The sequence below is a fragment of the Hyla sarda genome, chromosome 1, assembly GCF_029499605.1.
Source record: "Hyla sarda isolate aHylSar1 chromosome 1, aHylSar1.hap1, whole genome shotgun sequence".
NCBI lineage: Eukaryota > Metazoa > Chordata > Amphibia > Anura > Hylidae > Hyla > Hyla sarda.
In genome coordinates this window covers 548,745,731-548,767,867 of record NC_079189.1, presented here as the reverse complement: position 1 = coordinate 548,767,867, position 22,137 = coordinate 548,745,731, and the positions used below count along the sequence as shown (strand labels likewise).

The 22,137-nt window shown below is 39.6% G+C and overlaps 1 protein-coding gene across 9 annotated transcripts in view; it reads right to left on the bottom strand.

Annotated features, from left to right (window-relative positions):
* Positions 1 to 4,740: 4,740 nt before the first annotated feature.
* HOMER1 (homer scaffold protein 1) overlaps positions 4,741 to 22,137 on the bottom strand; it is a 148,254-nt gene continuing 130,857 nt past the window's right edge. For all 9 annotated transcript variants that reach the window (XM_056541597.1, XM_056541601.1, XM_056541599.1 and 6 more), the window contains 4 exons: positions 18,851 to 19,010; positions 16,629 to 16,739; positions 12,581 to 12,661; positions 4,741 to 5,985 (listed from right to left, as the gene is read on the bottom strand). In XM_056541597.1, the coding sequence (XP_056397572.1) occupies positions 5,797 to 5,985; positions 12,581 to 12,661; positions 16,629 to 16,739; positions 18,851 to 19,010 (541 nt within the window). In that variant the 3' untranslated portion in view covers positions 4,741 to 5,796. The remainder of the gene's footprint in view (positions 5,986 to 12,580; positions 12,662 to 16,628; positions 16,740 to 18,850; positions 19,011 to 22,137) is intronic.

The following is a 22,137-nucleotide window of genomic DNA, read 5'->3' as shown; positions in this document are numbered from 1 at the left end:
CAAGACAAAAAAGAAATTAAAAAAATAAAGATTTTCCTCTGTAGTAAACAGCTGATAAAAAGTACTGAAAGGATTAAGATTTTTTAACAGACGTAATTTACAAATCTGTTTAACTTTCTGGCACCAGTTCATTTAAAAGTTTTTCACTGAAGTACCTCTTTAAGGTTTTAGGCCCACTGTACAGGTAAGTTTGAATTTACATATCATTTTTTAAATATATGTACAGAAGGAAACGAAACAAAAATATGGTAATAGAATTCTATCCCCTCCCTTATCAGAACCTTCTAACAATCACATCATGTCCAAGTGGTGGATCCACAGAAATATTGTCTTTGACCCCTGTGAGGTACAAGACTTCTTTGAATAATATTATTATTGTAGGATGCTTGCATTTTGTAAACAAGAAAAGAAAATGTATCCTCCCAACAGGTTTCTTAATATAGATGTATTATGGAGAAATGGAAAATGTAGTTAAAAGTACAACCTTAAGAGGAAATGAAAGAAGTCACTTCATTTAATCTTCAGTTAACGATTTGGAATAATGCTGGCTGTAGTTGTGGACGATGATCATTACAGAGTACTACCATCTATATAATATCTCTATGAAATAGTCACTTCTGTCAAGTTATGAAGAAAAAAAGTCAGATGACAACCAATACATATTCACAAGGTCTCATATTCAGTGAACCACAATAGGGGCCCTTCCTAGCAGTTTCAAGAGTTCCCACACACATAATGGAAGGGACTTAGAGTTTGTTTTTACATATTGATAGGTAACCAATGTATAGCTCCTATGTACTTCCATCTTTCTTAAATCTGAACCCACTGAGTCTGAAGGGAGCAGACAACAGTTTATAGTGTAAAGGGGTCTTTCGACTCTCCCTGACAGATGATGGGGGGAGAATTCCGGCACAATTAATTTTAACTGCCCAATCCTTTTATTCTCCAGGAGATAAGCCACTGCCAAAGAAGTTTGACTGCAGTTTACTCCCTTCTCCTTTTAGAATATATGAACAAGTGGCCAAATTCACTTGGTTCACATAAATGGGGGATAACTATACCCATGTATGTAGTGGTTTGTCTTTGCCTGCAATATTACAGCATAACTAGTTAGCTTAGGAATCAAGGTGACTCCTCAATGGAAGGAAATTAGGGATAAATCCCTGAAAAACCTTGCTCTATTCCCAAACTCATATTTTATAGACACTTTACAAAGAGTAAGTAAAAATTCTATAATTTTATATTATGACCAAAACTTTATGACAGCACTGTCTGCGGCCATGTCACACATCACTCTCCAGTGCCCCCTTGGCACACTACAGAATCCAAAGTTCAATGTTCTAACCAAATTTTTAGATTGGAATATTTGGACAGAAATTCCACCAAGAAAATTCTGCAGTATGAATGGGTAAACGGAAAACCCATTCATCTGCATTTTACAATCCGGCAGCGGAATTTACGATCGAAATTCAGAAGCGGAAATCCAGTTAGAAATTCCATAGTGTGAACCCAGCCTAAAACTGACAACTGGAAAACCCGGACTACTTTTTTTTGTAAGGGTATGTGTACATTAGAGAATTCAGAGACAAAAATGTATTTGCTGAATTCTTTTGTGCGATCTGCACAAAATTTTGCACAAAATTTGCAGCTGAAATAAGCGCTAAAAAATTCAAGTTGACATATAAGCCTTCACTACCGGAATCTGGAGGAACATTGAACATGATATCCAACACGGAAATTGTGCTGTGTTAACACAGCAGCAATAACCCCATTCTAGTCAATGGGAGTGTGATAAAAAGTGGAATTCCTTGTAGATTTTGCCTTTTATTTCTACAGTATGAATGAGTCCTAAGGGTGCAGACTATCACCAAAAACATCAGCTTCTGCTGGGATTTGTCTGTACTGTACCTATACCATTCTTCTATTACTATGCTATGGATAATAAAGGCTAATATTGAACGTGCAAATGCTGGATAATTTTAAATTAGTTGCTTCCCGTTTTGGGGAACCCTGGTTTGGTTTCACTATTCGAGAATGGGAGACAATTCTAGTGGAAGCTTTGCATTGGTTGTCATCAAGCCATCCAGAAATGTAGAACAAAAAGTTTGAACAAGAAGGATGTATATTTACTGGAATTTATTCTTCTTTAGATGGTAATGCTCTTCAATGACCACTGAGCAACATGTATTTAGCCCCTTCATCCTTCTCAACCACTCTTGTCAGGCTACATACTGTATATCAGCCCATGAGGCAGCCTCCCCCGATACAGTCTCATAATGAACAGAACAGATTAGATTTAATACATAATTTAATCGTAATACAAGTTGTCTTTTCCATGGTGTTTTTATGCTGTGTTTTGGAGCCAACTAAAGACAAAAAATGAAGAAGAGTTTCTTTATTTGAAGTATCAACCTATTATACTGTAAAAAAAAAAAAAAAAAAGGATTTGGTTGCGTTAATGCCACAATGATTGCAAGAGGCAATTTCTGTATATTACAGTGTAGAGGTTAAGGCAGAGATTGCACCAGTATTCTATCTAGATATCAGTAAAGTGTGTCTTTATGACTTCTGGAATAAGTTGGCATACACATTTATTCAGAACTCTCAGTACACAACCATATCTGGCAGGAAACTGAATGGGTATTATTGCTTTCAAATGCATTTTACTAAGCAGTTCACTGCTGGGTAAACAGTCTGCCTTTTTTTTGGGGGGGGGGGGGACTTTAAAGCCTATAAGGGTACATCAATGACATTCAATGTAACAATTCAATATCTGATCAACACCCGTCACTTCTGCTGATCAGCTATTTAGCGAAAGCCACAATGCTCGCATGCAAAGAGAACAAAGCAGGAAGCCGATAGCTCCATACATTGTGTAGTGGCCATGTTGGGTTACTGCAGCTCAGCTCATAGTCACTTAAATGGGAGCTGAACTACAGTAATCCAGTATGGCCACTACACAATGTGCCGAGTTTTTTGCTAACAGCTCTGTTCTCTACTAAAATTGCACATGCAGACACAAACAGCAACGGAAGTGCCGGAAGTCTACTGATTATATGGATAGGTTACCAATAAAGATTAAAAAAATTCCAGAAAAACCTTTTTATGCTTTGATTTAATAACACAGGGTAACTGGTTTTAGGGCTCACACTCACACATGATATAGCAGAAGCCACGGTCCCTTGTCGGATAATTCATATGACTCTAAACAGGGACTGAATAATTTGGGAAGTAGATAGAAGAAAACGGCTCCCTTTGGCGCTGGCCTATGCCATCAATTACGGCTGTTTAGAGGGAAGATAATGCCAACTTTTTACTTGGCTAATGTTGCAGTGCCTGTAAAGAAGGATATCCTCTGCTAGACTTAAGCTTTTGTTTAGTTGGGTATATTGCCCATATGTAACAGTCTGTATTCCAGATGTAGCACCCACAGCCCTTTCTGTTCTAGTAAACCTATATGGTAGATACGCTTTATCTATAGAACACATCATATAGAATTCTGGGCCTGAGAAAAACTCCATGAGACTTTATCTTGATTTTCAGACCATGGAATCGTTGAAACCTCACAATTTCTTTTCAGGATGTGGCATGACCCAAACCTTCTTTGTTCAGTCATATGGAAGAATATGGACACCTTTGATTTTTTTATTTTTTTTATTTTGTAAATGCAATATGATTCAACTTTGTGAATAGTCTTTATTAGATATTTTCTACCATTTAGCTGCTACTCAGAGAAAGATAAGTCTTAGACTTTTTGCTTTCCCAGTATTAGAAATAACAGCAGGTGGAGGTCACACACCAGTAGAGGAAGAGAAATCCTGGAGGACAGCTCACACAGGCTGTGGAGAGAGGAAAGCAGATACAGGGCAGTCTATAGCGGAGAATCATGTATACTGTGTAGAAATATAGAAAATAGAGCTCATACAGGAAACTGTAAAGGCTGTACACGTGAAAGTTATCAAATTGTTTACTTGAGAATTTCTTTTTGCCCAACATAATTAAAAAAGAAGTTCAAAGCAAGAATAAAAAAATGCTATTCAAAGGTGTCCAAATCCTTTAACTTAAGATAAATAAGATCTTAAGTGTGGAAGCATAGACTAACATTATTAGCCTTATTGGATTTCAAAGTATATTGTTGTGGAGGGTGATGAGGTTTGGAAAAATAAAAAGATCAGTTGGAAACGATATCCTAATTGAAAAGAAACCGTAATTTTACGCTTTAAAAATAAATGTACATTAAGTAAAGAACATTTTTGCATTAAGACACAGACAAGAGCTTATACCTAATAAATGTGTATTTTGAGGTATTAATATCCAGCAAGTGCCTAAGTATATGCTTATAAATGCAGCACCAGAAACACATTGTGAACGTCTCCCGATCTGCTTCTCAGGAGCCTAATTTGCATTATTACTGGCACTTGGTACAAGAAAAATGTCACCAAGCGGAAAAAGCCATTGGCATGTTGGTAGAGTTTCATTGTTATCCCGAAGGAGATCTTTATAATGAAAATTACCATATTCCAGGAAAACTCTGCAGAAACGGTCTTCATGGATGAAGGGGCTAAACCAGGATCATTACATCTCGGAGAAATTGAGTTCACAGTTTGATCAATTAAAATGAATGTCTTCCCAATAGAAGTACATCGTCAGACATAATTAAGAACAAACAGGATTTCCTATTATCACTTACTACATACATTGAGATGCATCGGACGTTCAGAAATGATGTCTTCCAAAATACATAAGTAAACATTTTGCATTCATTTCAAAACATACTCATATGCAGTTAAAAGTCCATATATTAAACTTTTGTATAATATTCTTAGTAATACTCTTCAAATATATACTAATTTAACAACTTTAATCTCCATAGTGTTCAGCTGCCTTTGGAGTTGGCTTTACAGTGTATAAGAAAATGAGACCGATTTTTTTATTTTTATTTTTTTTCTTGGAAATAAAACTGCCTTAAAATAACCAAAAGAAAAAGAAAGGTAAACTTTTTACACCAGACGTTCTAGTAAAGAAATAAACACCAGAGTGAAGTTTGTAAAGAGACATCTTCAGTATAAAAAAGAAAGAACATTATACAATGGGTAGGAGGGTACTCTAACTATTATCAGTTAGGGTGAAGTCTCTCTCACTCCTGGCTAGGTGAATTAGTAATGCACTTTTTTTCAACAGTGCAAAAATATCCTGAGAAAATGTTCAGATTTCAACAAAAATACAAAGGGCTTTTCCCGTCACTAAGGTTTTTTTTTTGTTTTTGTTTTTGCTTTTTTTTTGTTTTTGCACAAAACACTGCAAGCAGGTATTTCATAGAAAATAACAAAATAAAAACTTATAAAATAAATCAATATTCTGTATAGTATGTCTGAAAAAAATAAAGGAAAATGAAAGAAAAAGGAAAAACACTGGCGACTAATTTTTTTTGTTATTATATCTATATATTCATCTGTCAGCAAACCAGAAATGGATTGCTTCAAAAACTACTGGAAAGAATCTTGTACATTCAGGGCTAGAGCTTAGGACTACCTAGCACTGAATGTGTTAAAGTTCGTTATGGCCAATAAGGGAATAAGGAGGTAATTTGTAATTCAAGTTTTATTTTTAATTTCCTCTCTGTTAGCTAATAAAGCAAGTCTCAATTTCACACTTCAGCCAACTACGAAATTTGCAATTAAACTCTCGGAAAGGAGTTTTCCCATTCAGATTTTGTGCAACTCTGATACAGAGCCCACCACCGTGCTGTGAAGAGAGACGGTACGTCTTTAAGAAGGTTGGTGGTGGCAGCCCTTTTTAACTGCGCTGTATCAACTTAGCCAGGTTGTCTCGCAATTCAGTGAGTTCAAAGATTTTGCCATCCAGGATTTCTAAAAGTGTCTTCAAGTTATTGCGAAATGCTTCCTGCTCGCCCTGACTTTTCTCCAGCCGCTGTTCTAAGTCACTCAGTTGCCCTTCCAAGTCTTTGTTATGCGTCTCTACTTCCTGTGGTTGAAAAGTGAGAACAGGTTAATAACACTTCTAAATAAATTGACTTAAGGTCCCCATACACATCAGCTGAACCCAACATCTTTAGTGGGACTAACCAGTTGTCTAATATGTATTCTCCTCCCCTAACAGATGATGTTGGGAGAGAGGGTCGGCCATGTTGAACTTCAACTGCCTGACCCTTTTTGTTCTCAAAGAGATAAGCTGCTGCCAGATGAGTACAGCATTGGCTTACATTCCATCTCCATATTATAGTCAGACTGCCTTCAAGATCTTAAAATCAATTAAGATGTTAGAAGCTTCAGAAGAATATGGGAACCTGTGCTGTATATATTGCTGTCATGCTATTAATGGTGAATGTAATATTTATTGTATATGTGATTGACAACTGATTGCTAATAAAGTTATTTTCAATAAAAAAAAATGGTATGACAAACACATTTACTGTCCTTTTTTCCGTTATGTAGAATAGCAAATAGCCAGGAAGGAACAAGGTAACCTACTATCTCCAGTGGCAATGTCACCTGGGTAGCTATAAGAGTACTCATGTTTATTTTATATATATATATATATATATATATATATATATATATATATATATGTGTGTGTGTGTGTGTGTGTGTGTATGTATACACAGTCATGGCCGTAAATGTTGGCACCCCTGAAATTTCTCTAGAAAATGAAGTATTTCTCACAGAAAAGGATTGCAGTAAGACATGTTTTGCTATACACGTTTATTCCCTTTGTCTGTATTGGAAAAAAAGGGAGGAAAAAAAGCAAATTGAACATAATGTCACACCAAACTCCAAAAGTGGTCTGGACAAAATTATTGTCACCCTTTCAAAATTGTGGTAAAATAAGATTGTTTCAAGCATGTGATGCTCTTTTAAACTCAACTGGGGAAAGTAACAGGTGTGGGCAATATAAAAATCACACCTGAACGCAGATAAAAAGGAGAGAAGTTCACTTAGTCTTTGCATTGTGTGTCTGTGTGTGCCACACTAAGCATGGACAACAGAAAGAGGAGAAGAGAACTGAGGACTTGAGAACCAAAATTGTGGAAAAATTTCCACAATCTCAAGGTTACAAGTCCATCTCCAGAGATCTAGATTTGCCTTTGTCCACAGTGCGCAGAATTTTGCAACCCATGGCACTGTAGCTTATCTCCCTGAGTGTGGACGGAACAGAAAAATTTCTGAAAGGTGTCAATGCAGGATGATCCGGATGGTGGATAAGCAGCCCCAAACAAGTTCCAAAGATATTCAAGCTGTCCTACAGGCTCAGGGAGAATCAGTGTCAGCGCAAATTATCCGTCGATATTTAAATGAAATGAAATGCTATGGCAGGAGACCCAGGAGGACCCCACTGCTGACACAGAGACATAAAAAAACAAGACTACATTTTTGCCAAAATTAACTTGAGTAAGCCAAAATCCTTCTGGAAAATGTCTTGTGGACAGATGAGACCAAGATAGAGCTTTTTAGTAAAGCACATCATTTTGCTGTTTACCAAAAATGGAATGAGGCCTACAAAGAAAAGAACACAGTACCTACAGTGAAATATAGTGAAGGCTCAACGATGTTTTGGGGTTGTTCTGCTGCCTCTGGCACTGGTTGCCTTGAATGTGTGCAAGGCATCATGAAATCTGAGGATTACTAGCGGATTTTAGGTCGCCCTGTACAGCCCAGTGTCAGAAAGCTGGGTTTGCGTCGAGATCTTTTCATTTTTATTTATAATCTCAATAAAAGTTAAGTTTTAGGGCAATTCACTATAATAGGGATATCTGTACCCCAGGCATTGTGCTCTGAGGTTATTGTGTTCAGTATATTATCAAATCCTGGATTGCGTTTGGGGGTTATTGTGTTATACTCCATAGAGCTGGATTTTATGAAAGAATGAACAGAAAAGAAGACATTAATGAAAGAAAAACAGAAGAAAACACATCTGGTGTTCTACAAATGGTATGAGGCAAACTTCCCAAACACAAGGGAGAAAGGTTCTCTGCTCAGATGAGACTAAAAGTGAACTTTGTGGACAAAATGAGAATGTGTGGTGCAAACCCAACAGCTCTAAGCATTACCCCCAAAAACTCCTTTCCTACAGTAAGAGTACGTTCACACGAGGGGATCCACAGCATATCTAATGCTGCCGATCTGCCGCTGAAAGAGATGGCAATGCTTGGAGCGGCAATCCGCGCTACGAGCAGACACTGCTGCGATGTGCGAGTTGCCGCGCATGCGCGGTGTACTCGCACACATCGCGACTGCTCCCTTAGCTAGGCCGAGAGCAGCCGCGATGTGCAAGTATACTGCGCATGCGCCCGACGACTCGCACATTGCAGTGTGTCTGCTTGCAGCGCCGGATTGCCACTCCAAGCAGGCACCAGTAAAGGCAGCATACAGTGGTCCTTCAGCAGCAGATCCGCAGCGCAATCCGCGCTAAGGATCCACTCGTGTGAACATACCATTCAGCATTGTGTGGGCAGGTACTAGATGTGTCAGGCAATTTTTGAGTCTTCCAAAAATTTAAGACTGGGGCAGAGGTTCACCTTCTAGCTCAGTTTTTCCCAACCAGGGTGCCTCCAGCTGTTGCAAAATTACAACTCCCAGCATGCCCGGACAGCCGAAAGCTGTTCTAGTTAGACAGTGGGGGAAATTCATCAAAACCTGTGCTGAGGAAACGTCGACCAGTTGCCCATAGCAACCAATCAGATCACTGCTTTCATTTTTGAAAATGCTTCTGAAAAATAAAAGAAGAGATCTGACTGGTTGCTATGGGCAACTGGTCAACTTTTCCTCAACACAGGTCTTGATAAATCTCCCCAATGACACTAAACATGTGCTTCAAGCTACACTAGTATGTGGGATCCCTTTGTAGGTAGTTTTCCCCCTGAATGTAAGACCCTCTAAATAGGACCGGCCATAGGCTGTCCCTGTATGACTCCATATAGACAGTTTGCCCCCATGTAGGTAGGACCCCTGATTTTTATACAGCACTGTTCATTGTTCACATAGTCCCATTATAAGCTGTTACACTGATATCGAGAAAGTGAGGCACTTGTATACGGACCAGTTCTTTGTAAAAATTTTGCTCAGCCACCACCATCCCTCTCCCCCGTTCTTTTGTTTGCTGGCTGGATGGCTTCCCTATCTACAAGATGGCATCCTATGGAGGAGCATGTAGCTCCTTACGTCCTTGGCCGGCTCCCGCGATCGGGTCGGTCCCAGCATGTATCTGAAGCCGGGACCCGGGGCTAATAGCGTGCGGCAGCCATCGCGCTGCCGCGCGCTATTAACCCTTTAGACGCGGCATTCAAAGTTGAACGCCGCGTCTAAAACGAAAGTGAAACCTTCTCGGCTGCTCAGTGGGGCTGATCGGGACCACCGCAGTGAAAATGCGGTGTCCCGCTCAGCTGGGACGCGTGCGGAGGTCCACTTACCTTCCTCCAGCATGTCCCTTTGGCGATTGATTGCTCCAAGCCTGAGATGCAGGCTTGAGCTATCATCCGCCGATAACACTGATCAATGCAAAGCTATGGCTTTGCAGTGAACAGTGTATAAGATCAGTGTGTGCAGTGTTATAGCCCCCTATGGGAGCTATAACACTGCAAAAAAAAAGTGTAAAAAAAAAAAAGTGTATAAATGCCATTTAACCCTTTCTCTAATAAAAGTCCAAATCACCCCCCTTTTCCCATAAAAAAAAAGTAAATAAAAATAAATATAAACATATGTGGTATCGCTGCGTGCGTAAATGTCCGAACTATAAAAATATATACTTAATTAAACCACACGGTCAATGGCGTAGGCGCAAAAAAATTCAAAGTCCAAAATAACATATTTTTGTTCACTTTTTATATAATGAAAAAATGAATAAAAAGCGATCAAAAAGTCAGATCAATACAAAAATTGTACCGCTAAAAACTTCAGATCACAGCGCAAAAAATGATCCCTCATACCACCCATTCGTGGTAAAATAAAAAAGTTATAGGGGTCAGAAGATGACAATTTTAAACGTATACATTTTCCTGCATGTAGTTATGATTTTTTCCAGAAGTACGACAAAATCAAACCTATATAAGTAGGGTATCATTTTAATCGGATGGACCTACAGAATAAAGATAAGGTGTAATTTTTACTGAAAAATGCACTGCGTAGAAACGGAAGCCCCCAAAATTTACAAAATAATGTTTTTTCTTCAATTTCATCGCACAATGATTTCCGTTTCGTCGTAGATTTTTGGGTAAAATGACTGATGTCACTGCAAAGTTGAATTGGTGGCGCAAAAAATAAGCCATCATATAGATTTTTAGGTGTAAAAATGAAAGGGTTGTGATTTTTAAAAGGAGAGGAGGAAAAAACGAAAGTGCAAAAACGGAAAAAAAAAAGTGATCCTTAAGGGGTTAATAATACTACGTCTACATTTCTTGCTTGAGCGAGTATGATGCTAAGGAAGAAACAGAGTGACATGTATTGTCACATGCTCCCCCATAGGACAGGGAAGCCATCCAGCCAGCGAGGGTGGGTGGCTCTCAAAGCTAAATTTCCACAAGATGTGCCTTCAGCTCTGTGGCACGCTACTATAGATGTTAAATGCTAATAGAGACATGCTATTCCCCCAAGGGACTTGCAACTGTAATTGCAGCAACAGCTTCACAAAGTATTGACTTTCAGGGGGAGAATAGTTATGCACATTACAGGTTTCTGTCTTTTTTCTTAAAGGGAAACTGACAGGCTGTTCACCTACACTAAACCCAATACACTGCGTTATAGTGCGGGTAAATAGCTTTAAAAACATTGGTCACTTACTTTATTCTTTCGTGTAGTATCAGACTTCTGGACGTTTATCTATCCATGGCTATAGCGCTCCTGGGCGCAATGGAGGTGGGAAGCCGGCTCGCCAAGCTCCCCTGCCTCCTCATTATTCACTGTCTGGCCTTCCCCTGTACTGAATATACCAGTTTCTTAATGTCTGTCATCACGTGAGTGCAGGAGTCACTACCTCGCTTCCGTCCTAGAGACGTGAGGAAAGAAATTTACATAGTCATCATGGGCCAGGCCTGGCAGTGAATATTGAGGAGACAGGGGAGCTTGGCAAGCTGGCTCCTCACTTCCATTGAGCATAGGAGCGCAATAGCCATGGATAAATAAATGGGCATAACTCTGATACTACACCAAGGATTAAAGTAAGTGACCAATGTTTTTAATGTTGTTCACATGCACTATAAAACTCAGTATAGTATGTTTAGTGCGGGTGAACAGTTTCCCTTCTGCATGGTTTTTTCATTAACACATAGCCCTTATCCACAGATGAGGGCAGTGACAACTCCATACTGTGTACTCTACGCACTTGCAATTTACATTATTACAAATATTCCCTGTTCACCAAGCAATACCATTTTGGCATGATGTGTAAAATTTTGATCAGCAAATGTTTACAAATTCACAATTTCTTCTTTCTCTATGTGTGATAAATATCTCTTCCATTTTTAGCAGCCTGGGGTCCCTCACAATCTCAAGTACAAGATTCCCAAGATTCTTGTCAGAATGTAGCAGTGGTCAAACATAAACACCGCTACTTCCCCCATTGTCTATGGCAGTGGTCCCCAACCCAGATCTCAAGGCCCACCAGCATTTCAGTTTTTTTCAGTTACTTTCTTGGAATAGAACTCGGAAAATTTAAATCCTGGACTGTTGGTGGACCTTGAGGACTAGTTTAAGGACCTCTGGCATGTTGTGTAAATCAGATGATTTAACCCCCGAAAATGCATTTCAATTTGTATTTCAGTTTGTAATGTAGTAAAACAAGAGCAAGAATACTTTCTCAAGGCACTGAATGGCTGGCCTGTAATACCACATCTCCCCTGCTATGGCCAGCCACAATGGAGTGTTAGAAGTTAGGCTTTCAGACATTAGTTGATCTGCCGGCCGGCTTCAGTGTACAGACACCTTTAATGGTGCTGTGTACGGCTGAATCATTCCGCAATTTGCAATTATTTTTGATCTGGCAGCTAAAAGTAAATGAAGACTGGGCCTTTTGTTGTAAGTGCAGGTGTCTATTAGGACAATTAGTCAGACGCCCGTACTGGCCTTCTCCGGTGCCCATTTATGTAACACTCCTGAGCAAGAGAAGGAGATGCGTAATTAATCTCTGTCTGCCCTCAACTACAAAGCTGTGTGGTGACTGCTGTGACTGGAAAATATTTTACATTTTATTATTGCAATTAAGTGTCTGTCTTTTTCATTACTCTCTATATTATCCCTGAGCTTTATTTTAAATTAATTATTTAAAGCTTATCAAACGTTCTTTCATATTCATTTAACCAAGATTGCTGTGTCCATATATTGGCTTCTGGATGAACCATGCAATTAGAATCTTATCAGTCTATATTAATATTCCTTTAATGATACAAAGAATCAGAATATTTAAGCAGATTTTACATTTCACGCTGAGCCCAGCATTTTCCAAGATGTTACAAGAGTGTAAAGAAATATTTCACATATTTTTTTGTTATATTTTTTGTGTACGTAAAGTCCCAGCGGTTTAATAAAAATTGTTTGTCAAGAAACATTTTGACAATGATCTGGAAGAATACCTGTAATTTTTGGCTCAGTGAATCTCTCTGGTCTTGTAGTTCTTTAGCATGTTCAACTTCTTCCTTCAATCTTTCTATTTCCTAAAACAGCAAAGATGACAGTAAGTAATCCAGCTCCGGGACTCAGAATTGTTCCATTACTAAACATAAAATGTAAAGTGACGCATTCACTGGCTAAAGCATTAATAGATACATCACATTTTTGGATCTGTATATTGGTGCTCTAACATTCTGCGATAGGGACCATAACTAGTGCTTGTGGTTCACCAATAAGTATGGGCAGCACCTGGACCGGCCAATTTTACAAGAGGCGATTCCAATTTTTGCCCAGAAATTATCATTATTACAAGCACTACCCATGGCTGCTAGTGCACCATATAGGCGTACCGACATAAGTCCTTATGATCTACAATTAGCTTATAGCTTGTTTTATAATCCAGAGCTGCACTCAAAGTTCTGCTGTTTGTCATTGGAAACTACTGTCAACAATCTTTTTGATAAACACAATTATAACAGTTAAAGGGCTACTCTGATCTGCCTGATCGCGGGGGGTCCGATCTCTGGGGTCTCTTCCTTTCCATGCAGTACAGGGTTGGCACACTCTCCATGCATTGTCCATAAAGAATGCCTGGAGCGCATGCATGGGTCCCTATTTTGGAGATCACTGATCGATCTGTGCTGGGATCTGTAGCCTAGTCTGGCAGCAATAATTACATTTGAGCTAAAGTATTTTAGAATGCCCAAAAAACAACAACACAGCAGATCAGTATTTCGACAAAAATCTGTCATCAGATGGCATCTGTCATGCTTATTTATGTAATGTTTTTTTTTTACCAAAGGCCTGCTTTGCTGTTGTCAAAAAGTTTCTAGTGTATAGCCATTTTTATTTTATTTTTTACATAAGATTACTTTACAGTTGCTGGTGTTGCGCCTTATTGGCACCGTTTTGGCACCCTATTTTATGTGGGGTTTTTTTTGGATCAAAGGAACATGTGTAACTGAAAGGCTTATTTTTGACACTAGCCTAAGTCTTGACTAAAAAAAAAAATAGTATCCAAAAACTACATGAAAATGGCAATGTGTACATAACCATGACACTCCGCAGAAGGTAAATCATCAGATGAAGTTCTGTGCATAAATAGAGATAGGGGGGGCACCAAGCGCTCCATCCAACCACTAACGTGCAATAACCAGACCTCACTGGGGCAATGGGGTGCGATCCTTCATATACATGAGTCAAACAGTGGTGCTGGGAAAGAAAGGTATAACCAACAAGCCACACGAAAAACTGTAATTTGCACTCACTGCTAGGAAGCTGACTTTATGTTCCTAAACGGAATCCATGGAAAGCAGGGCTGCAAGATACCATGTTGAGCGCCCCACACAGTATCTTGCAGTCCTTCTCTCCATGAATTCCGTTTAGGATCATCTAGTCAGCTTCTTAGCAGTGAGTGCGGATTACCTTTTTTTTTTGCTTTGTGGGATGAAGTTCTGTGCTGACATAAAATCTAGCAAAGAATATTTCCACCCCTGAAGCCTGAAGAATTGTGAATTCAGTACCAGTCTATAATGCATGTTGATAAAGAGTTATTGAATTCATAGGACAACTATCAAATGACCAGGGACAAATTATGGACAAGGCATCTACAGCACTGGTGTAGCTTTTTCTGTCTATATGGATGGTTCATTTTGTATATGTTAAAGAGGTATTCTGGTGGGGGGGAAAAAAATGAAATCAATTGGTGCCAAAAAGTTTTAAAATTGTAATCCCTCCAGTACTTACCAGCTGCTGTATACTACAGATGCAAGTGGAAAAAATATACTCGTTTCGGCATATACAGAATGCCTTCCTCGGGTCCAATGAGACAGTACACTGGGAGTGTGCTGGTGGGGATCTTATGTGATCGCGGTGCCGGCATGGACTGCTGAACTTCCAGTCCACGCCGGCACCGCGATCACACAGGATCCCAACCAGCACACTCCTACTATACCAACAACGAAGAGTGTACTGTCTCATTGGACCTGAGGAAGGCATTCTGTATATGCCAAAACGCGTTGTCCGTTCTTTACAATATTAAATATTTATTGTCCTGTGCCGGCTTGAGTCTGTCGTTTACTGACCGCCTGCGAGCAGCGCCTCCAAAACCATATTTTTTCCACTTCCACTTTCACCACTATTACTGGTCTCCCTATGAGTGTCCAGTACCGGTTGGGAGTGCAGCAGCTCTACATCCATCTGTAATTATACCCCATGACACTCTGACAACCACGATCCGGAAGGAATGTGGATCATTCTGTCACCACCAAAAAGGTGAGTATATCACCTAGGTGTAGTGGAGGGCTCACACCAAGTTGATATACATTACAAGGGAGCACCCCCGGGTCTCTTTTTCCTACTCTCCCACCTCGTGTATACTCCACATGAAGTTCTTTTCTTTTTGAATGTCTTTTCTGTCTGACCACAGTGCTCTCTGCTGACACCTCTGTCCATGTCAGGAACTGTCCAGGGCAGGAACAAATCCCCATAGCAAACCTCTTCTGCTCTGGCTCTGGAACTGTCCAGAGCAGAAGAGGTTTGTTATGGGGATTTGCTCCTCCCTGGACAGTTTCTGGCATAGACATAGAGGTGTCAGCAGAGAGCACTGTGGTCAGACAGAAAATAAATTCAAAAAGAAAAGAGCTTCCTCTGGAGCATTCAGCAGCTGATACGTACTGAAAGGATTAAGATTTTTAAATAGAAGTAATTCACAAATCTGGACAAAAAATGCAGAAGCAAGCAATATATTAAAATTCACATTTTATTGTAATCCAAGTTAAAACTTCGACATGGACGTCTCAAATACAAAAGATAAAACCTCCTGGACAAGCAACATGACGCGTTTCAGGTCATGTGACCCTTCATCAGATGTATCTGATGAAAGGTCACATGACCTGAAACGCGTCATGTTGCTTGTCCAGGTGGTTTTATCTTTTGTATTTGAGATGTCCATGTCGATGTTTTAACTTGTATTACAATAAAAGGTGAAGTTTTTTATACCGCTGGCTCCTGCATTTTTCGTCCTGAGTTGGAGGCTTCTGTTTGGCATGCGGAGGATCGGGTGAGCTAACATCCCCTGTATATATATGTAATTCACAAATCTGTTTAACTTTCTGGCACCAGTTGATAAAAAAAAAAAATTCCACTGGAGTGCTGCTTCAGGGTATGTTCACACTACGTAATTCCCGCGGAATTCCGTGAGCGGAATGCCGCGATCGGAATTACGCGCTGTGAACTTTACCATCAGTGCGAATGGGTCTTCCGCGAGACCTGTTCACACTGCGGAATTTCGATAGTGGACAATTCCGCCGCTGAAATTGTTCCGCGCAAAGAAAGAACATGTTCATTCTTTGCGCGGAAGTCCGTGAACACTGCATAGCCGTCAATGGTGAAGGCGCAGTGCTGCGCGGTCCTACCTCCGGCGTCGGCCGCCAGAATGGAATCTCCGCTCGCGGAGATTCCGTTCACACTCCGTAGTTCTTTTCTGTCTAATTGCTCTTTGATGACACGTGTCTCGGGACCGCCCAGTTTAGAAGAGGTTTGCTATGGGGATTTGCATCTAAACTTGGCGGTTCCCGAGACACGTGTCATCAGAGAGTACTTAAACAGAAAAGAACAACCTTAACTTCAGAAGCTCATAAATACTGAAAGGATGAAGATTTTTTAATAGAAGTAATTTACAAATCTGTTTAACTTTCTGGAGCCAGTTGATATATAAAAAAAAGTTTTTTCCTGGATAACCCCTTTAAGGTACAATGGGAGAACAATATGTGAATAGTTCTGCAGTCACTTAATATCACAATTTAGATCTAATAGTAATGCCAATATGCTGCCCATCCACAGTAATATTTTACACATGATATCTGGTAATGACAGCACAAAATAAGTACATCTTTGATGCAGTCAGCAGATCCTCACACTCTAGTAAACACAATCCTGTGGGTTTATCATACAATAATGTTGTACACACCTCTCATGGACCACATAAAACATAGAAGAAATGTACTGTACCTCTTCTTTCTTTTTCAGTGTGAATTCTAATTCTTGTATTGTCTGGTTCAGTTCTGTTTTGTGCGTTTGCACTGCATTTGCTTGACTGCTGACACATTCCAACTCACTCACCTGTGGAAAGAGAAGACGGTGGTGAACGATTCAGTACGGGATAATGCTCAAGTATTTTAAGCATGTGCTCCCACTGAACAAGCTGCTAAGACTGTATTAAGACATAGGGGGAGATTTATTTAACCCTCTGCAAAGGAATAGTGGAGCAGTTGCCCATAGGAATCAATCAGCTCACTTCTTTTATTAAAAAAGAAAAAAAAAACTCTGAAAAATTTAAGTTTAAATCTGATTGGTTGCTATGTGCAGGGGTGAACATATTGCCTTGGCAGCCGGGGTTCGGAGTGGCAAGCTCAGTTGAAACCCCCAGGCCCACCGAAGGACACCGCTGCAGGGCCCTGCTGGACAATCGCAGCTTCAAATTGTGTGTAGGAAGAGAGGTTGCCAGGGACTTGTGGTTGCAGGCAGCATCTACCTAATCTCATCGACCTAATACTGTATAGGGGAACAAAAAAAAGCCTAACACTATATGAGGACACAGAGGGGCCTAACTACTATATGGGGGGCACAGTGAAGGCCTAATACTATATGGGGGCACAGAGGAGTTGCAAAACAATAAGGGGACCCAAAGAGGCATAACTATACATAGGAACAAAGAGAGAGGCTAATACTATATAGGGCTACAGAGAAGCCCTTACACTATTAAGGGGCCTAATACTATATGGGGGCACAGAAGGGGCCCAATACTATGTGGGGGCACATAAGGGCTTATCTACTATATAGGGGCACAGAGGGGGCTTAATACTATAATGGGCACACAGGAGGCCTAACACCATATGGAGGAACAGAGGGCCATTATACTATATGGAGACATAGGCCCACATTTATCATTGCAGTGCAAGTTAAGCATTTTTTTACACCTTTTTTTTGTGTGCTGGTAATGTGTAGGAGCACCAAATTTATTAAAAGGTAAAAGAGCTTTGATAAATTTTGTGCAGGTCCACATTTTCTGAAATTTCTGTCTACACATACACCAAAAAGCTACACCATGTCTGGGCTGGTGTAGTTTTAGAGACTTTTCAGTGGCTTTGCGCCTTTTTTTGCTCCTTTTTACAAAAAGGTGCAATAATAAATCCCTTCTATATCATGTGTATTGCCAAAATCAGTGGATTGCAACTCAAAATCAGTGGATTGCAACTCAAAATCAGCAGAAATGTGTAAACAAAAAGGGGCAAAAAAAGGCGCAAAAAACCCTGCTTGCGCCTTTTATGCCCCCTTTTTTAGACACAAAGAACAGTCTAAAGACAATGATAAATGTGGGCCATAGAGTTGTTTAAACTGACAATACATGGTCAATGGCATCAGGAAAATATGATCAATCTTTCTGGAAATATTCTGGGAACTTTCTAAAAATACTCTTTAGCGAAACAACACCAACTATTACCCAAAAATTTCCAACATGGCCGACTTCTTTTTTTGACAATAACAGACTGTCATTGGTCAGCCAAAGGAACTGTTCACCTGACGATTGTTATGGTTGAAATAGTCCACTTTCATCAATTTTACTATGTATAGGCATCTTAAGAAACATATTCATCCAACAATTCCCTTGTTATTTACTGTTGCCCATTTAGTGACATCATATACCTCATCCCACTCCTCCTACCACCCCTCTCCATAGACTTGTATGGGCAGCATGTAACCTCATCTCTCAGTTTCTAGTCTGTCTTGAAACAAAGAATAAAACTGAGCTGTGTAAATTGAATAGTAATGAATGAAATGTATTGGGTGGGGGTGAGGGGATAGATGAAGAGGAAAGAAGCTCAATCAGAAGCATTTTTCTCTGTGAAAGACATATATATATATATATATATATATACTGGTACCAAAGCCTGGCAAAATGCATCTCATCCTCAGCACCTTGAGCAACTTCAGGTCTTCACAAAAATGTATAAGAAAGCTACATAACAACTACCTATGGCAATCATAAGGATACCATAATATATGGTAAATATATAAGAATATATCGGACAAGTTGATTTCAGGAAATTAATATGACAGGTTACTTCCTGTGAATACAATGCATTGTCTGGTCATAATGCACTGTCTGGCCTGAGTTACCACCTACAGCTCTACATTATGACCTAGCTCTGGTACAAGATGTCAATACCCACCCGTTTGTGGAGACGCTCTGCTTCTTCCTGATACGCAGCAAGCTGTTGTTTCCATTGTTTGACATTGGCAGTAGACTCCAGCAAGGCTGCTGTGAGCTTGGCATTGTTTCCTTTGAGTGTGGCCAGTTCTGCTTCCCAGTGCTTGTTAATGGCAGAACTGCTATAAAGACACAGAATAAAAGGAATGAGTTACAACAGCTAATATGTACAGCAATTGCTGAAAAACATACAACAGTTAACTGTTACCAAGACTATTTAGTTACATTGTAGCACATTTGCCATGTAACAAAACAAAAATAAATAATCCTAAATTAACAAGTCTGTAGCCATCACAATTATTGGTAATCACAAGATCATAAACAAAGCCATGCTATGACCTGTGAACCCTGTGTACTCATTGAGCACACCGGTCTTGTTACACTCTGTGAAGAAAACAATAAGGTAAAGTAGGGTCTTATTTCTTTCTTTACTATGAACTGTTCTGTTTCTATCATTTTCCAGCAGTGCATGTTAAGCATATATGGGGCCAAGTAAATTAGGCTAACTTAAAGGGGTACTCAGTTGCTAGACATCTTATGTAGAGGACGTGACATCACGTCACACCCTCTACATTCATGTCTATGTCACGCCCCCTCCCATAGAATCTAGCAACAGAGTGCCCACTTTAAATTTCCTTCCCAAGTTTTAAGCCATGAATTGCACCATTATTGTTCTAATAGTAAAATTCCCTTGCTCAATTTACATTTGGTTTATTGCAATGTGCAGAAGAAGATAATACCACTATACAGGGCTCAAATAACATCACTATACTATGCATATATAATACCACTATACATTGCTCATCAAATAACACTATATAGTGCTTGAATATAATTTTATTATGCCAACATAATAACAATATGCAGTGCTTAAATAATACCACAATAGAGTACTTAAATCCTACCACCATACAGTGCTCAAACATCACTTTATGGTTCCCAAATAATAACAATATACAGTGCTTATATAATACCACAATACAGTGCACAAATAACATCACTATACCATGCCCAAATAATAACACTATACTGTGCCTAAAAAATAACTATTCCCAGTGCCCAAATAATAACACTATACATTGCTCAAATAATAACACTATACTGTGCCAAAATAATAGCAAATGTACAGTGCTCAACCAAAACTACAGTGCCACTAAGTATCCAAATAATAACATCATATGCTCACTCTCGCCCATTCAAACCCTATTTAAGCATTTATGAATCCACATTTTCATCAGGGGCTATATGTCCACTTTATGCATTTCATGTTATGAAAGGAAAGGCAGTGGCCACAAAGGTGTGGGTTGCATCTGTGGCTGGAATGAGCAGAGAAGACATATTACCAATAACATCAAGATGCTGACAAAAAGTGTATTGGCCAAGTGTTCTCCTAGTGGTGTTGGAAGCACTTTGCGACTCATGGCCATAAACACATGTTTGTACAGATACTAACATTGGTGCCTGCAAACTTGCATTCAACTCTGCATGATTTGAGAGGCCATAGTTTTGTGGGTTTTATGCTACAATTCCACAAAGTGCTTTTCTGTCCACCTTGACTTTTTACCACAGCACTTTCTGTCGGCTTTGACTTTAGACCACAGCTACTTCTGTCTGAAGATGATTGGCAGGTCATTGGAGAGTGAGATGTGATAAAGGAAACAATTGACCCTGACACATCCATCTGCTCCACAACTCTGGTCCGAGACACCCATACCAACAATTTGTCAGAACCCGTGGGGTTAAACGGTTCTGACAGCTCTTTCTGTTTTGTTTTGGGCTATGCCCAGCTGTCTGGACTGGTCAACTGACCTTGATGTGAGCACCTGGTCTGGGCCTATATAAGCTGGCCGTCTACTCCCAATCCTTGCCTGCTATAGAGCTCTGTGTACTCCTAGCTAGCATTTATATTGTATCGGTTATATCTGGCATTTTGACCCTTTGGCTCCGCTCTATGACTCTTCTCCTGGCTTTGTGAATTGGCTTATCTGTAACCTCTTGGTATCGACTCGGACTGTGGACAGCGACTTATTGTGTGTATATTTAGTTATTTTTCTGTTAGTGTGAGTGATTTCATTGTGCGTCCCGACCTCCGTCTACATTATAGTTTATTATTTTAACTGGACTACCCTCACTTATTGTAAGTAGGAACCGTCACTGTGGTTACGGACCCACTACATAGGGCAGGTACATAAGTAGGAAGGGATAGAGGGAGTGGGCGAGATTAGTGTGCACTCCTCCCCTGCCCAGATGTGACACAATGATTTCTTATTGTCAGGCCTGACATATCACATGCCTAATGAAAAAACAAACAAACAGATTGATGCTGGGAATTGTAGTTTGGCAACAGCTTGAGTGCCACAAGTTTAGGGACAGTAACTTCATGACAATCAATTAAAAGTAAAGAAAATAAACTAGACAGTAACTTAATTACAACATTTCATTCTCTTATACAAAGTAACGAAAACCCCAATGAAAACAAAACCCCCAAATGGAATTCGGATTCTCTTAAAGATAAGACACAAATGCATCACAGTCAGTCCTATACCACATAGTCCCAGTACTCCTGATTAATTTAAAGGGGTACTCCGGTGAAAACCTTTTTTCTTTTAAATCAACTGGTGGCAGAAAGTTAAACATACTTGTAAATTACTTCTATTAAAAAATCTTTTTGTTTTGGAATGCTCTCTGATGACATCACGACCACAGTTCTCTCTGCTGATGTTATTATAATAATAATAACACTTTATTTATTGTTGTCCTTAGTGGGATTTGAACCCAAATCCCTAGCACAGCAAGGCAGCAGTGCTAACCACTGAGCCACCATGCTGCCCTTAGCATACATCTGCTATACATGGTTGCTAAAATGGACAGAGATGTCAGCAGAGAGAACTGTGTTCGTGATGTCGTCAGTGTTCCAAAAAGAAAGGAATTTCCTCTGTAGCATTCAGCAGCTAATAAGTACTGGAAGGATTAAGATTTTTTAATAGAAGTAATTTACAAATATGTTTAACTTTCTGCCACCAGTTGATTTAAAAGAAAAAAGATTTTCACCGGAGTACCCCTTTAATGGTATACATCAATGCTATTTCATGCTGTTAGACCATAAACCCAGCTGAACGAGCCGCTCTCCATGTTGGAAATTATCATTAGAATTAATGCGAGTCATTAAAGAAGTACCTTCTCTATCTGTGTGTCGGATCAGAATTCACTGCCAAAGGCTATGAAAGCAGTTTTATTTTCTGCAAAGTA